The 17,150-nt window shown below is 31.0% G+C and overlaps 1 protein-coding gene across 1 annotated transcript in view; it reads right to left on the bottom strand.

The window, feature by feature from the left end:
- Positions 1–669: 669 nt before the first annotated feature.
- The window catches only part of LOC145679134 (chitin synthase chs-2-like), an 80,755-nt gene continuing 64,274 nt past the window's right edge, over positions 670–17,150 (bottom strand). The window contains exons 17-23 of the mRNA XM_081749727.1: positions 14,672–14,922; positions 13,758–13,885; positions 11,704–11,864; positions 6,729–6,905; positions 4,421–4,582; positions 2,361–2,607; positions 670–680 (exon numbers count right to left, since the gene is read on the bottom strand). Coding sequence (XP_081605853.1) covers positions 670–680; positions 2,361–2,607; positions 4,421–4,582; positions 6,729–6,905; positions 11,704–11,864; positions 13,758–13,885; positions 14,672–14,922 — 1,137 coding nt within the window. The remainder of the gene's footprint in view (positions 681–2,360; positions 2,608–4,420; positions 4,583–6,728; positions 6,906–11,703; positions 11,865–13,757; positions 13,886–14,671; positions 14,923–17,150) is intronic.

Genomic DNA, 17,150 nt, shown 5'->3' on the forward strand with positions numbered 1-17,150 from the left:
AACTAAAAGAAAATATTTATAACCATTGTAACTCTTGAAGATCCTCCTTTAAATATAAAATGTAAACTATATTATTAGTATATCTCATTTAAAAAAAAAAAAAAAATACAATAGTGTTAGCATATAATAAAAAAAGTCCAAAGATGAGACATACTGAATATCAATCAATAGATTTTATCGAGCGTAATAAAATGACATGCTTGAAGGTAAATACTTATGCTTAGGTTTTGAGAAATACGACGAAAACAGATTTTTTATGGTGCTATAAGTATGTTATTCGTGGTCAATGATAACAAGTTCAAAAACAGACCACTTACTAAGGTGATATTAATACCAAAATATATTTCATCAAGCCTTTTATTGTGACACTAGCAAGGTGATAGTACACACTATAGTTAATGAGATATAATAATCTAAAATTATCTTTTAACTTTTAGATTTTAATCTTAAATTTCTTTTAATTAAATGTTTTCAGAGTTGCATATACTCCCTGTAATATACAATACCAAAACAAACAAAGAAATAAAAACTTGTAATTTACTTTTATGAAACCGTTAATTCTGCTAAGCTACATTAGATAAATTTAATTAGAACATTAAGTGTAAAAGTGGTAATAATTTACTAAATTAGATCTATCAAGGTAGAATTAAGGAGCCACGTTCCAAAAAGCTACTGTTCACCTGAAACAATTTTTAACAATATGGAATAAAACCTTCTACGGCCATGATAGGATTAAATGTAAACTACATTTTTCCGGATGGTAAAATATAGGGACAATTAATTTTCTGATTGGAACTATGTATTTTACTCGATAGAGATGCAAACGAAAAGTAACATCCAATTGGAATTGCAATTTGAAATTTTTGGTGACATTTTCCCTTTCGGATGGCATCTCTTCTATTTATCTTTTCGATTTTCACGAACAGAATGATAGTGCATAAGATTTCAGAACGATTAAAATTTTAAAAACTAATAATTGGTTTAAAACTTTAAAATTAATTTTTGAGAACTCAAAATTATTTTCAAGAAAATCAAATTTGATGATTTGATTACAAAATCCTTTCAAATTACTTCAAGCATTATGTATAGAATAGTTTAAAGTGTAACCAAAATTTTGCTCATTCTTTGTGATGTCATTAAAAAGCATTTTTTCCCTTTTGTATTTTTAACAGATATTTACTATCAATAGTTTGATGTTATCATCATTAAAGTTGTTATTAGGGTATCACTGTATCTGATTTTCCCTATGGGTAGCGTTGTTTCTGATTTTCCCTATCATTAATTTCATTGAAATACAACTGTTTTTGTAATTCTGTATCAGAGAACACGTGAGGTATTTAAAGTCGCTTCCAACTTCACATTAATTACATTGTTATGCAGTTATAAAACGTAGATTAACTATTCCTATGCATGGTTACTAGAGGATTATTTTGATATAGAGTATTGCTTTACCTTGTTCATTACTCTTCAACAACAACTACAAAACATTATTATTATTATTATTATTATTATTATTATTATTATTATTATTATTATTATTATTATTATTATTATTATTATTATTATTATTATTTCAAAACACTCTCTCTTGTGTGTGACTTTCTTGTTGATGAATGATTCTTTTAAAACTTTTTCAGTGTTATAAAAAGTGTTGCCTAAATGACAATTATTGATTCCTTGAATTAAGAACATAGAAAATTTAAAACATTATACTTCTTATTCCTTTCAACCAAATATACCTAGCGTTATATTTAAGAAAGTGTAACACATCTTACAGTTTTTTTTCAGACAAGATAAAAACTTTAAATTTTAGAAATCAATATTTGGTCTTAAACTTTAACATTAATTTTTGAGAATTGAAAATAGCTTTTCAAGGAAATCAAATTTCATGACTTGATTACAAGATTCTTTCAAATTTTTAAAATCTAATTATTTGTTTTTCAATTCAGACATCTGAAAAACTGTTAGAAATCCTAGGTAAAGTCAAGGTATGTAATTAGGAGAAGCAGTTGATGTCTTGGTAAACAATGCTGAGTATACTTGACACTATACAAAGTAGTCCTTAATCAAATATTCAAATATGCGTAACGTTTTTAGAAAATATAATTCCTATTCTTTGTTGTATCTTTGAATCATGTGTACTCAGCATTACAAAAAAAAAATGTAAATGGACAAATTGATTCGTCCGTAATTTCTCTATACTGTATATTTCAGCCCTGCTTCCAATAAAAAAAAAAACATTTTCCGAAATTGTATTTTGAGAAATACAGCAATCAAGTATATTGTAAGTATTAGTATCATACATAAATCATATAATTTTAATATAAATGCTCAAAATATAAACGTCATTTTGAACTTACCTTCATTTCCTACATCTGCTGAAATTGCTAAAAATCTCTTCTTGAATGCCATATCAAGTGTTCGAATCGGTTTCTTTTGCATCTGTTTATGCAATTTGTGAATTGTGCGTCTACGAGCCAACCTCTCATTCCCTGTCACACTTAGATCACTATCACAATCACTTTCAATGCCACGTAAGCGCTGAAGATTTCTCGCAATGTCCACTGCGTGTCTGTCGATAAGGTCATCTGAGGATATCTCGTCAGGCTGCAATCAAAATGAACAGTTATTGATATAGTTTATTTGCATTCGTTTGATCACGAAAGTTATGCATGGTACAAATTATACAGGATAGACATTTTCACGAAAATAATAAAAACAGATTTTATTACATAAACAAAAATACTGGAAGAAAAATCTAATAATTCTAATCATGTATTAATATACTATAATTGTAACTTATTAGGAAAAATAATCAGTTTTAGAATAGTGACAATCACCCATTGAAATGTAATCGATTACTTTCTCCAATTTAACATTACACTTATATTTTCACTTATGATGATAGTTTATTACATATTTTTATTCTCCGTAAGAATAATGAATTTTCATGTATAGAAGTTATATGCTGTTGACCATAAAGATCTTTTTCCATATTGTGCATGATGACAATGAAAAAAATCAGTATAAATTATCACTATTTCTTTCTTTTCAGTTATATATAATATACGGGCTCTGAAAATATTGTTAATACTAGGGTTAAACACTTTATATATATTACTGGATTATATAAAGTGTTTAATCCTAGTATTAGCAATAATTTCAGAGCCCGTATATTATATATAACTGAAAAGAAAGAAATAGTGATAATTTATACTGATTTTTTTTCATTGTATAATATATGTGTGTGTAAAAAATTCTATCTTTCTCTATAACCATAAGAATATTCAACAGTCAGCCTCAGTAGGATCTGTATTGCCCTGAGGACAAATGTATCTTTCAATATGTGGATTCCGAACCTATCTGAGAATTGGAGTGTGGAATATTATATCTAGATATTTGTATATGTGGTTCATTTAATTTGGTGCACTAATAAATAAGTATTGTATGAATTGACTAATTTTTACATGTTGGTTTGGCTTGCCACGTTCAACGTTCATTGCATATAAGAGTACAATCTAATGTGAATTTTGTTATAATGTAATATATAATTATATAATACCGGCACGCTGAACTGTATGGTATGGCCTCAAAACATTGAACGGTAATCTAAACACATCAGAAGTAACTGTAAATCCAACAAAACGAAATCACCTTTTAATTGATACTGAGTTTGATTACAGTATCAAGATGCTATTCACTTTGGAAGAATTCCAAGTAAAAGCTTCTAGCTTCCGTGGATATATCATTACTCATCCACTTTAATGAAAGTGCATTTGTTAATAAAATACATATTCTTTTCTTCATAACTTCGGAGAGAATGGATCAAATTGCATACAATGTTTCATTTAATGTAGTAAATACATTTTATTCTCTGTAAGTCATCGAAATTGTACTCTGATTAGTTCATTTCAAAGTTATTAGGACGAGAACATGGTTGAGATAGGCATGTACTTTTAATGGTATTAGTAACTGAAACACTAGTTACAGCCAATTGGTCATAATATTTTGATTATTGATTTGAAACAGAGAGAGAAAGAGGAAGACAGTAAAAGAGTGAAAATAAAAATAATTGAACATCGAAAAACAATTTCTCAGCAAAAATCAAAGTTTTAAATTAAAATAGTGATACGTAACAGTTTTGCCAACTAACTAAACATTCGGCTTCATCAAACACAGTCGATACAAGAGACAGAGTTTCATATACTTAGGTAATCTTCAGAGTTTATGTGTCCTTTTAGTTGGTTGGTGAAAGTGTGACACATCATTTTTTCTCAGATATTGTGTTTTCCTATGAAAATAAAAGAACTAATGGTCTTGGTAATTACGAAGATAATTTTAATGAATGTAAAAGTAAATAAAACTAAAGTATCATTTCATATCTTTTAAATTTACGAGGAATTTTTTTCATATACTTTACCTTTGCAGGACAGCTTAAGTCAGTTGACGCAAGAATATGAGAAAATGTTCCAAATCTGTGAAACAACATGGCTACGAATTGTATTACCAAAATTAATGTGAAGAAAAACACCAACACCAAACCCATAGGTTCCAAATGAAGATATTCCTTGGTAACGATTATCTTTAACAAAAAAAAAAGAAATGGAAGCAGAGTATTATTAGACAAAAAAAAAAAAAAAAAAAAAAAGTATATCTTAATTGTTACACAACTCGAATAATAATTAAAATTAATTACTTCTTTTTTTTTATATACAGAAAGTTAAGATCTATGAAAACTTTATTGGTTACCTTGCAAGTATCAATACATTTTACTTTTATTTACATATAGTAAGTCCCGACATTGTAGCGTATCATCATATTTGAACTTCAGTGCACATTTTTCTTTGTCATTTGCGTTAAACATTTTAGAATGAATTTTTCGTTTATTATGTTGTAAGTTTCTAAAATTCTTTTCTTGCGCTTAGAAAGCTAAGAATTTTGATGCAATCTAAGTTTTATGAAGTAAGCAAGTAAGTTAATAATAGAAATTTCATTTTACTTATTTTTGAATTTTTCTATATATATAAGAGTGAGCAATAATACGAGATACTTAGTTGAGGCATAAAAAGAATAGCTAAAGTGCAAAAAGAGATTATTTCAAACTTAAAATGTTAAAATGGTCATTTTTAGATAGAAATAAATTAATAAAAAATTAGAGTAAGAAATAATAAGAAAATAGATATTAAAATAAAATATAGGTATTTAGTCTTTCTTAAAATAATATAAAACGTGTACGTAATTAGATGGAGTAAACCCATGAAATAATATTTTTCTATAATTCTACGGTCATAATACCTTTTTATTTATATTACAGCCGAATACAGGAACATACAAATAATTTGTATAGGACATAACAGTTTTCAAACCTTTGTTGCACGATGGTAGGTTGTATTAATTTTTTTTCTTTTCTCTACGAAAACAGGAAGAAGGAAGCTTTAAGTTTTCAATTTATTATACAGATTTTAAGACCACCATATGCATTAAACTACTCGCGGTTTATTTCGATTTCAGATTCTGCACTTCTAAATATGGTAAGGACGAACATTAAGATTAGAATGCAATTTCGATTTGAACATCGAAATATTGTAATATTTTAAACAAGAGACTGTTATCTATCTGAGAATTAGCTTCTGTGCTACTGCAATTATCTTTATTGAAGTTTTATTGCTTCACTCGCTCTACCATATTGGGATACGCATTGCCAATTAATTTACCATTAACAATTATTGTGGCATTAAAGATTTCAACTAATTTTAAAATAATGTACCTTGCACATTCATACACTCATGTCGAACAATTTAAAAATATAATCAACATTTGTACAACTGAACGATAGGAAAGAAGACTTTATTCCCAAGTACCCAAATGTATAGCACATATTGTTACGGTTTCGGTGCTCAATGATTCGGATCTTATGTGAAACTGAAGATCCACGCCTCATAGAACTTCCGTGTTGAAGAGGGATTTTTGTGTTGACATTACGTCCACTATATTGAGATATAGTGGCAAGATGAATTATCAGTATACTATTCCTTTTATTCCCATCATAAGTGGCAGTGGATTCAAATTGATACAGTTTACAAAATCATACTGTACATGAAATGTACAAATTCAGTTTTCCATATATCAAACCATGTGAAATTTATTTCAATATAGTGTCTCATCTCTGAGTCCTTAGTAGTCGTTCGAACTTATTAGATTGTATTTTCTTATATTTTGTTACCTTTCTAAAAAAGAATTGGTTATTTTTTGTGTTGAACATAAAACTGTGTTCAAGACAAAAGATAGTTCAGTTCAGCTCTTAAACTATATACTAGTCGTAAGTGGGTTTTATTATATATTTAGAATAATATTAGATGATTCTGGAAGAAATAACGTATCTAAAAACATACAGCTTGAATGTCATTTATCTTCATTGTAGATATCTCCATAATCTTCAAGTAGCGTCATTAAATCCGTGGATAATTCTCAGACACCTCACAGGATATTAAAATTTGTAGCCTATATGTCTGCACAAGCAAGACTAAAACAAAATTAAGCCCTTCCCGATGGTCTAGTGGCCTTTGCACGTAGTTCTGAGTTCGATTTCCGGTGAGAAAGTATATATAAAATTTGATTTCACATTCATTCACTTTCATTAATCCTCCTTTAGCCTAAAAAGCATAATCGTGGGACGTTGAATCAAAACAAATTCCTAAACAAAGTAAAAATTAGAAAAAAATAAATACCTCTTCAGTATCCTCATCAATTGTGACGTTTACTTTAGGTGCAAGTGGCCATTCAACGTATAAATAATCCTTGTTTAGTTGCAAGAGGAAGACAATCAGAATATATAAAGAGTTGAACATGAAAAATGCTAAGGTAGCTTTGTTCCGTAATTCAACCAGATCAGCTGCCACTTTTGCCTATAAAACAGTAAATAATAGACATGAAGCTCACATTTATGTACTAAAAACCACACTTTTTATTGTCTTTATGACATTGTTTGTTTTCACTTTTTATGAAATCAAAGTCAGAATGAGATACTAGTGCATATCACCTCACTTCGAGCAATAATAATTAAAAAATAATAACTCAAAGTAAATTTCGAAATATTGAAGTTCTTCACTAAGTTTACAGTCACTTTTTTGAATTTTATTAAATAACTTAAAGATAATGATGAACATCATAAATTTGAAAAATGCGCCAGATAATATTTGCAAAATGCTATTACATGAACTAATAATTGCTTTAAGACAATTCTATAATGTATAAATTTTAGTACCTAATAATCATGCCGTTATAAACTAAGCACCCAAATTTCTGTCTGAAAGAAAAGATTTGGAAGCAGTTCACTTTCTACACTTCTCATATTCTTTATTGTCCTTAAGTTATTCAACAAAATGGAGCTGAACTTACTGAAAGTTCTTAATATATAAACTCTGTTAGTTTAATTTTTAGCTGAACTCTATCAACTATCTATAGTTCCATAAGGATTATATTTTGATACATTTGTAATTATATATTATTGGAATTATTTGTAATATTTATAATTTAATTTCCCGAGTGTGTAAAAAGTTTACCTAAAAAAGACTATATGATGATGACTTCAAACTTTTCTTTAAACTTACATAAATAAATAACGTAATAAACGTGAATGAGATGTTAATATTATGCTTGAGTAGTACAACAATAATTATTAAATCTTGCTTAAGGGAATCTTGAGTACGGAATACTGTATTTCCATTTTGGACATATTTCCACTTATTTTTACTGAATTTGAAAAATATGGCTTAATTACTGTATTAAAGATAGGGTAATATAATCAAATAGTCACTACATCACTTATTATTCTCATCTCTTATTACATCAACTCAATACACAGTGTACTAGGTAGTTACATTAAGTGTACTTTATTAACTCCGTTTAGTGTTCAACACATATGTTACATAAAAATCTATAAATTTGACTTACGTATGATTGTAATACTAGATACTAATATGGAATGTTGCTGAATAGAACTAAAAAATTGCATAAATAATGAGAGAATGATGATATTAATCCGAAAAACTTCTCAGTAATTTAGGATAATGAACAGCAGGAAAAGTAAATAGGCATTCTTTTCCCTCAGAATCACTCTTTTGAAGCTGAAACAAGATAAAGGGATTCAAAACACTAAACACTTTTTCTGTTAGGATATGTCTGTAATCTGATAGCTTATAGTTAAGCTGTGTAGATTAAAGACAAATGCTCGTAAATGATGCAGCAGCAATTCCTCCACGAACAGAAGGAACAGCCTACTCCTTCTTTTTGTGTCTCTGTAAGTAAGATTTACATTATTATTAACCCTGTATTTTCTAGAAAAAAAAAATCCATTCTCTACTGCATGCAAACGCTATGTCGTCTGCTCTGTAAAGGTGCTACGCCGTTCAATACTCAATTGTTGGATGTTGAGAGGGATGTTTCTTCCGAATAAGACAAGCAGACACGAATATAGTTAGGAAGCTAGAGGAAGTTGTGATTTGGCCTGTTTAAACAGTGTATTGTGCATAATGGAATTTAACGCTTCATACAGATCAGTTTATGTGTTTAATTTTGATTTGCTAAGGAATAAAGCAACAAAGCAATCCTTAGGTACAAAGTTATATGTGAATTTGTATAACTTTTTTCAAACTATCGGAGACTTAAATATCCATACTCCTAACTAAATCTGTGCAAATAAGACGACAAATGAATAGAGGAGTGTTCCAAGTTAACGAATTCGGCAATTTCGTGTTTGACAGAAGTAAATCAGAAGTGTATGATTGACCAAGTGAATGTCCTTTTGGTTTACTGAATTTTTTGATCATGATTTTTTTTCTTTTTTAATGGCTGAGCTAACCCTTTCCCATACCTTACAGACTTAAAACAAAAACAAAACTTTACACTAGGCATTTACAAAGTAATCACCATAATTCTTCGAAACGGTTAATTGAGTATTCATTAAGTGAATTTAGGAGTGGATTTCAAAAGAGCCTAAGTATTTTTTTTTTTTTTTTTTTTTTTTTGTCAATTTTGAGATACTGGTTTTGTTAAGTTCTATTTTAGTATCCCCGTATACTGAACTGGGTTTCATGTCAAAACTCCATAAATCAAATCAATTGTAGACAAAAAAAAGTCTTGTTTTCCAAAATGTCCTTAATCAACAGTTATTTCATGACTCACACCTAAAAACACTTATAAAACTCTTGCTATAGATAATTGCACCGTTATCTTACGAAAAATAGGTAATTACAGTTTTCTTTTACGTAAATAACTTTCATTTCACAGAAATAGAATGATGGAAACACACAAAAAAAATCGTCTCCTGAAAAACTTACTTTTTTGACTTAGGCTCTTTTGGAATTGAGCTCTTCAATTGTCATATTAGTCATGTTCAATTTGTCAATGAAAAAGAGTGTGGAATATCTCAGAATTCAGTGATGTAAATCATTTTTATGTAAATAGCGGACGTCATGAATAATCCCAAAATGATCTGCATCCAACTATAGCATTGAAGACATTCGATTACTCAATGATTAACATTCAAGTGAATTGACAATATCACTGTGAGATTGTTAAACAAAGTGAAAATGTAATAATGAAAACCAAAAGAGGACATCAGATCAGTGCCATTTTTAAAGCAAATCAGCAGGAATTGAAATTAAGAAGACATGAAGAAGATAGGGAGTTAATGAACAAAAGCAACTACACTCAACTGTTGAATTTGATTGCAAAATATGATTAGAAACTTGCAAACCGTTTATTGTATGTACATAACTATTTTTGCTAGAACTTTCACTAGAATTCAGAATAACAAGCAGCTCTGTAGCGAAATAGGACGTGGAGTTTCCCGTTCTTCTGTTGTTGCAATATGACATGACGAAATAACAGGCGTAGCAACTTTGAACAGTGTTACAGGGCGTGGCAAAGGGTGACAATGGCAAGGTGAAAAAAAAAATATTCCCTTAGATTTCCGGCGGGAGCTCAAGTGGTTCGGATTCCAAGTTAATCAGTTGTCCACGTCTCATATAGCCTCGCTGCTGAACGGGACGTTAAACTCAAAATCAACTCAATTCAAAATTATTCCCATGATTTACAGAAGTTATGGGAAATAGATCAGCTGCAACATTGCCGAGCGTGTAAAAATGAAATGACAGCTTTGACTTAAGAACCCACGATTATGTCATTTATGCTAAAAAGACGGATGATTATGAAGGAATTGATGGAATGAGAAGGCGGGAGGAAACGGGAGAATCTCGAGAAAACCCATGAACATCGTATCATCCATGTTATTTTACGCATGCTAATATTACCTTAGTGTTTGTCAGTGCCGAGGGGTGTGTTGTCATTCATGACCCGTTCCCGATCGAAAACAGCACCACACGCCACTGGAATGATGAGAGAATTGATAGAACGAAAATGTGTGTAGAAATTATAGAATTACGAGAAAACTTTCTCACTATGAAGGAGCTCTTCACAATCTTACAAGACCTGGAGTTGAATCATCAGCCATGTACCAAAGTGAGAGTTCTAGCTTTGAATAACATGCTCCCATAAGGAACTAAATACCAATAATTGAAATACGCAGTTATCTTACTTTAAGCTAATAGAAATATTGAAACAAATCTTAAGTAAAGAATGCCAATACTTGAGAAGCTGCTTAAAGAAATAAACTACAATGATCTACTTTTGAATTCGCAAATAAACATATGAAATAGACAATAGACGGACAGACAATCGTAATCTTTTAATATTGCTAAAACATATACGTATGAACAAATTAAGAAAATCAGCAAAATGGCGGGTGAATTCAACAACTGCATCAGAACTTTGCATAAAATAATATTGACTGAGAGAGTTAGAAATTGGAGCTCTTAACGTAATGAAATAGATAGAACTGGTTAATATTGCTTCTTGTATTCTATTTTAAGCTAATATAAATAAAACATTTTCATTCTGTTAATATTATCTTGTTCATTGAACCATATTATATTGAAATATTAATTAAGATCATTTGTAGATTCAAATTTCAAACTGTAAAATCCTACCTTATATTATCGTATAAAACTCTCATAATGCGGTACATGGTTACCTGTTCTTAACTCTGCCGTATAGAAGAAATTGTTTCTTTAAAGTAATTGTTCATACAAACTACAGTCATTAGTATATAACCCACGTTCTTTCTTAGTATAGAGTTTTCTAGTTCATACTAAAATTTCAGATTTTGAATACGTATATGTAAAATTTGTTTAACTTTTAAAATGAAAACTTAAGAATATGTCTGAAATCAATACAAGAAATGAAAAGAGCTCGAGCAGAATACCGTTTCGTTGTTTTCTAAAGTGCTGCTTTCCCGTAATGTTGTGGAGTGAATACAGGTCTTGTTAAAGAAAGCCTGGAAGCCACTAATATTATCTGGAAAGCCTGGAAAGCTCTCAAATCCATGGCCATCCATATTTCAGTAAATAGAATTAAACAACACCAAAATGCGAAACACTTTGGTCAATTGAGATCTTTATTTCAAGGTAAAGTATTAACATTTCGTATGTACTATATGGCCTATTAAAGAGAGCTAGTGGAAACTACCACAACAGCATTTCCTCCGACCAGATATTTCGAAATACTTGGTACTATATCTTATGTACTTTCTGTTTACATGTTCTCCCTAAATGATATCGTTGATAATTTTTCACATGAACATACCTCTCTCTTTTTGTTGCTATCAATAGGATACAGATATTTCTTGATCAAATCCTTCCAAAAAGAAACTTCCGTCGTTGGAAGATATTGGATGTCCCCTTTCTTTAACTCTGAATCTTCTATCCAATAGGGGTTTACTAAATCATCTCTTTCCATCTTTGACACTATGGGAGGAAAATAAATTAAGTTACACATTTAACTTCTCAACAATACACGAATAATAATAACATGATATTACGAGTAGTTTTATTTGGTTCTTCTTAATAGAGCTAACTTCTACAACACAAACTACCATTTATTTCATTAAATCAAGCATTATATAATAAATACAACCTCTGACAATTAAGTTCGGTGAATGAAGTCACTGCACACGACTTGGCAACATTGGCGGAAACAAGCCATGCCTCCATAGGTGTCGACAGTGATAGGCTGGCGTTATTTAGTTGTGAGTCAACAGAATTTCGCGAGGCACTTATTTGACTAGCAGTTTTTTTTTTTTTTTTTTTTTCGCGCATCCAGTTCCGTAAGACCCATGTTAGTGATAGCAGTAAAATGAACAAACAAAGGATTAATTTACACTTTCGTTTTAAGCTTGGGAATCGAGCCAAAGAAACCATTGCTATGTTGGAACAAGTTTATGGAAATCAAATCGTGTCATTGAAGTGTGTTTATAAATAGTTCAACCATTTTCGAGAAGGAAGGGAGGGCGTTTCTGATACCCCTTGTAACAGAAAGGCCATCAACTGCCAGTACCAGTAAAGATGATAACATTGACAAGGCGAAGACACTTATTCCCAACGATTGTCGTTTAACAGTGTGAATGATAGGTGAGAAACTAAATCTTAGCCATGAATCTATGAGATTCATCGTCATCCAGGACTTAAGGAAAAGGAAAACGCGTTTCGTCTTGTGACACATCACTTGACAGAGGAGAGAAAGAAAATACGTGTTCATACTTTACAAGATTTTATTGCTGTGGCGAATGAAGATCCAAAGAATGAGGTGCTGTGTGAGATACGACCTTGAAACGAAACGGCATAGCATGGTTCACCCCGTTAGAAGAAAGTCAAGATGAAAAAATCATGCATCAAGACAATGTTTATCGTTTTCTCTGACAGTGTTGGCATGATCCACAAGGAATTCCTGCAGGAGAGAACTAAATTGACTACTGCTAGTATGTGGAAATTCTGGGACATTTCATGAAACATCTACGATGGATACAACCTCAATACTCACTACAAGGCTCATGGTTTTTCGTACATGACAATGTTCGCTCTCACACAGGATAATCGTCCTACATTTCCCGGATAAAAAGAGGGTGGTGGAAATTTGAACATCCACCATACTTACTAGATCTGAGTCATACAGGTTTCTATCTTTTCCCATGCCTCAAAATCACCCACGAGATTGAGAATGTTCCGGACATCCAACGGAACGTGATGAGAGTTTTGAACACCATCCCCAAAGAAGACTTTTCTGAAAGTTTCCGGGATATGTACAATTGTTCTCAACGGTACATAGCAATGGGAGAGAAACACTTCGAAGGACAGTAAGATAGGTTTCATTAAGAATTCATCTACTTTCATCATTCAGAATCATTCAGCGAACTTTATTGTGAGAAATTGTCATTGAAATCAGTAAAAATCACTAAGTACGACTTAAAGATGTCAATACTACTACTCTTTCAATTTTCTTGGTTGATTTGAACTTTATAAATAAATAAATAAATTTAACTGAGCTTCTGTTTTAATTTTTTAAATATTTTAACATGAAAGAATTAATTGAAAATATGTCGATACATGTTATTTCTATGAACATATTTTTGATAAGTAACAGTTAGAAGTTGTTACTTATCAAATAAGAAAGAAACTTTAATACAAGTCAAAATACATATGTTTGTAAACACATATTTATATAGGTTTAAGTCAGAGACTCCAAATCTTTAGCATTTTTGCGAAAAGTCAGAACTTACTTTAAAAAAAAAAAAAAAAAAAAAAAAAAAAAAAAAAAAAAACTAGAACGGCTTAAACTCTACACATCAGTATCGGGAAACTTACGCGTAATATCGCTATCATAGTCATCAAAACATGAGAAGCTTTCCTCTTCAATCGTTTCAGCTACTGATGATCGATGACTCTCTGTTCTGGTAAGTCTTTTTCTGTTGGGTCCATCAATGTTAATCACTCTAAGGGAGGATAATGGAAATTTGAAATAATTAATTTTCAATTTAAAAATGAAATAAATAAATAAAATAAAATAAAGCAGATACAAAATATGCATTCAAAGATATCTTAATAATTGTTTATGTATGTTGTGAATAACTTTCATTGTTTCATCTGACAAATCTAATGAGAATATGAAGTTTCCTCTCCATTTATAATTGTTATAAATGCTTCATTGTTTCACAATAATAACTACTTCATTTTAAAGTAATGGTATATACTGAAGATAGTAAGATCAGGCGGTGATATTTGTAACTATATTTAAAACTGACTGTTAAGAGTCTCAGGTTACCTGAACTTAATTATTGTCCTACTGTAATTACAATATGAAGCAGGTACACTGAGCTATGAAATACACTGTTGATTCACCTAACTCTTGAATTTTTACTCTAACTCTTGAAACAAGATATCAGTAAAGGAAAGTTTATTTTATTACAAACAGATAAGTAGAGTAACAGATAGATAGATCCGTTGAAGGTTTGTAAAAGGAAAGATTTTTTCGTACTAAAGACTTAATTTTAGCCTTAAAATAAACTAGAACAGTGACCCCATCCTATAACAGAATATGTTGTAAATATTCTACCTAACTGTATTGTTCTAAAGAATTTATAATTTTTAGAAACATCCTTCAAATTATAAAGATTAATTATTTAATGATCACCATGCACCCACATAAATTGGAACAATGATATAATCAATGGTATAAAATTAAGTGTTTCATATATAAAAGAAAATAAAAAGGATCTTACTTCTCTATAGTTTCTAATCTTTTTCCTATAACGTTGAGAGAATCTGCTATTCTCATAATATGATATTTCTCATCCACTGGCTTTGGATGAGTACAGCACATACACTTGAAAAGCCCTGCCAAAGAGAATTCGAGAGATCCTTCTGTAGAGTTATCACTGTTGCTATTTGAATTCAGCCAACCAAGCCAAAGATTTTGTTTCCTGTGTCTCTTAGCTACTTCCTCGATTTCTTTCTTCTCCTCTTCAAGCTCCTGTTATTTACAAAAAAATATATATATCAGGGGCGGCTTGCCTATAAGTGCTGCAGAGCTGCAGAACTACCAGCTATTTTAGTGGCATAAATGTATTTTCAATTGAGTTGAATTGTGTTTAATTTAATCAAGGTAATAACATGTAATGATGATATTTGGTCTAACGGTGTCCTGAAATTGTACTGCTAGATATGCTACATATCGTAGTATTACTGGAAACACCTTCTGAAGCTTAATAATATTGCAAGAGCTGTGCACGGATTGCCCTATGCTTTAGCATTGAAACCAAAATCTTCACCAGCCGCACCGTATTACGTTTTCCTTGTCTCTTAGATAGGATTTACTAGAGCTGCACTCCCAGCAGCTCAGAACTCACGAATACTTCCGAAGAAGCCGAAGACACACGACGTGATGTACATGAGGCTCCCTTCTCTTGTTTTTGATAACGGTGTTCAGTGTAATTGTTGCGCGCTTTGAAAGTAATAGTATTCCATGTTCAAGTTTGTGCAAATTTTCTGAACAAACACAATTTGTGTGACATTTTTAAGGAAACCGTAAACCTTTTGCAAATTCTTCAATTACCCCAACGACAATAGCTGAAGCAGAACGTTACTTCTCTAATTTTAAAATAGTTAAAACATTTTCGGGAAGCACAATATGTCAGGAAAGAATCAATGCTTTGGCTGCCTTATCAATCGAGCGTGATTTCATATCCATCATGCCAAACTTTAATGATAGAGTAGTAGGACATTTTGTACAGCAGAAGACACATCGGATAGACTATTTACAAACGATAAAATATTTATAATTCAGCAGTATTAATACAATTTCTACCTGTAGACATTACGTGAATCGGAAATTGTTATGGTATCTGAAAACAGTGTTTCTTACGATATGGGTATGGTATTTTTAAAGTTTGTTACACGCAACAGTGGCGTATTTAGAGAGGAGCTATGAGGCTCAAGATCCCCCGAAATTCATTTAAACTTGTAGGTATCCCAAAGGAAAAATTAAGTGCTTATTCATATGCTGTGCAATGCTCCTCCCGGAACAAAATCCTAAATACGCCACTGACACCCAATAAACAAAACAATTGTGTTTTGGTTGCGATACAGTAAAGTTGTATATATATATTTGTTAATTTCAATTATAATTGTCATTTACGTATAACGATTAGAGTGCTAAAAGATATGCGGTTCGTGTAGATTTTATAATTAATTACTGCAAACGGAAAATTTAATATACCAAAAAAAAAAAACACTGTGCAGAACTACCTCAGATTATGGTATCGAGCCGCTACTGATATATGTACTTACTCTATAGTACATAATATTACAATTACAGTAATCAATAAAGCATTGATTAGTCTTTATAGTAATAATTTTTTAGAGTTTCCATCTGTTTTTTATGATAACAATTGTAACTTGATAGAAAAGTTTCTTGCTTTTTAAGTTATTAGTTTCTTATGACTCGAAGCAGGTAGAGCTTATATTCGGTTATATGAAATATCAAATATTAAATTCGCTAATGAAATTCAATATTTTACGTGGTTATTTCCGGTTTACACAAATATAATAATTATATCTATCCTTCAGGGCGACTCTAGAGTTCTACGACACATTGGTACATGGTCACATTGGCAATGGTGGTGAAACGGGTTTCTTATCCTCAACACCCAACTCCGTTGCAAAATCATCCCCTGGGTATGGGGCCTCCAGTGATATTTTGCTTTGAAGGCATTCTTTAAATTCTGATATTAGGTACAAATATTGCAGGAAAATTTTGCTACTGTTAAATTGCATAATTGTGCCAAATATACATTTTGTTAAACACAAAGAAATCCAGGTATTCGAAAAGAAAGAAAAAAAATGTCAACACTACTCAACTTATTTCTTCAACTGAATTTTCTCATAAGCGGTCTCAGGTTCGATTTCCGGTGGAGACACTCGGTCGAAAACTTGTCATAACATTTTCGGGTAACCATTCTGAGTAAGATTTTCACTGGGTTTTCCTCATTCACATCAGGCAAATGCCGGGATGGTACCTAATTTGCAGGTGCTTCCTTTCTTCCTCTATTTCCTAAATAGCGTCCTCGCCGAAGAACGTCATCTCTCAGTCATAAAGTATATGTGATTACATTGTATGTAAGAGTAGGCGTTCAAAGGACTGCACTGTGAGGCAGGCGATCTCTAGAAAGAGCCAAGCCAGAACACGTAAACAGAGTACCA

This window comes from Thermobia domestica, chromosome 2 (assembly GCF_964235325.1).
Source record: "Thermobia domestica chromosome 2, izTheDome1.hap1.1, whole genome shotgun sequence".
NCBI classification, from domain to species: Eukaryota; Metazoa; Arthropoda; class Insecta; order Zygentoma; family Lepismatidae; genus Thermobia; species Thermobia domestica.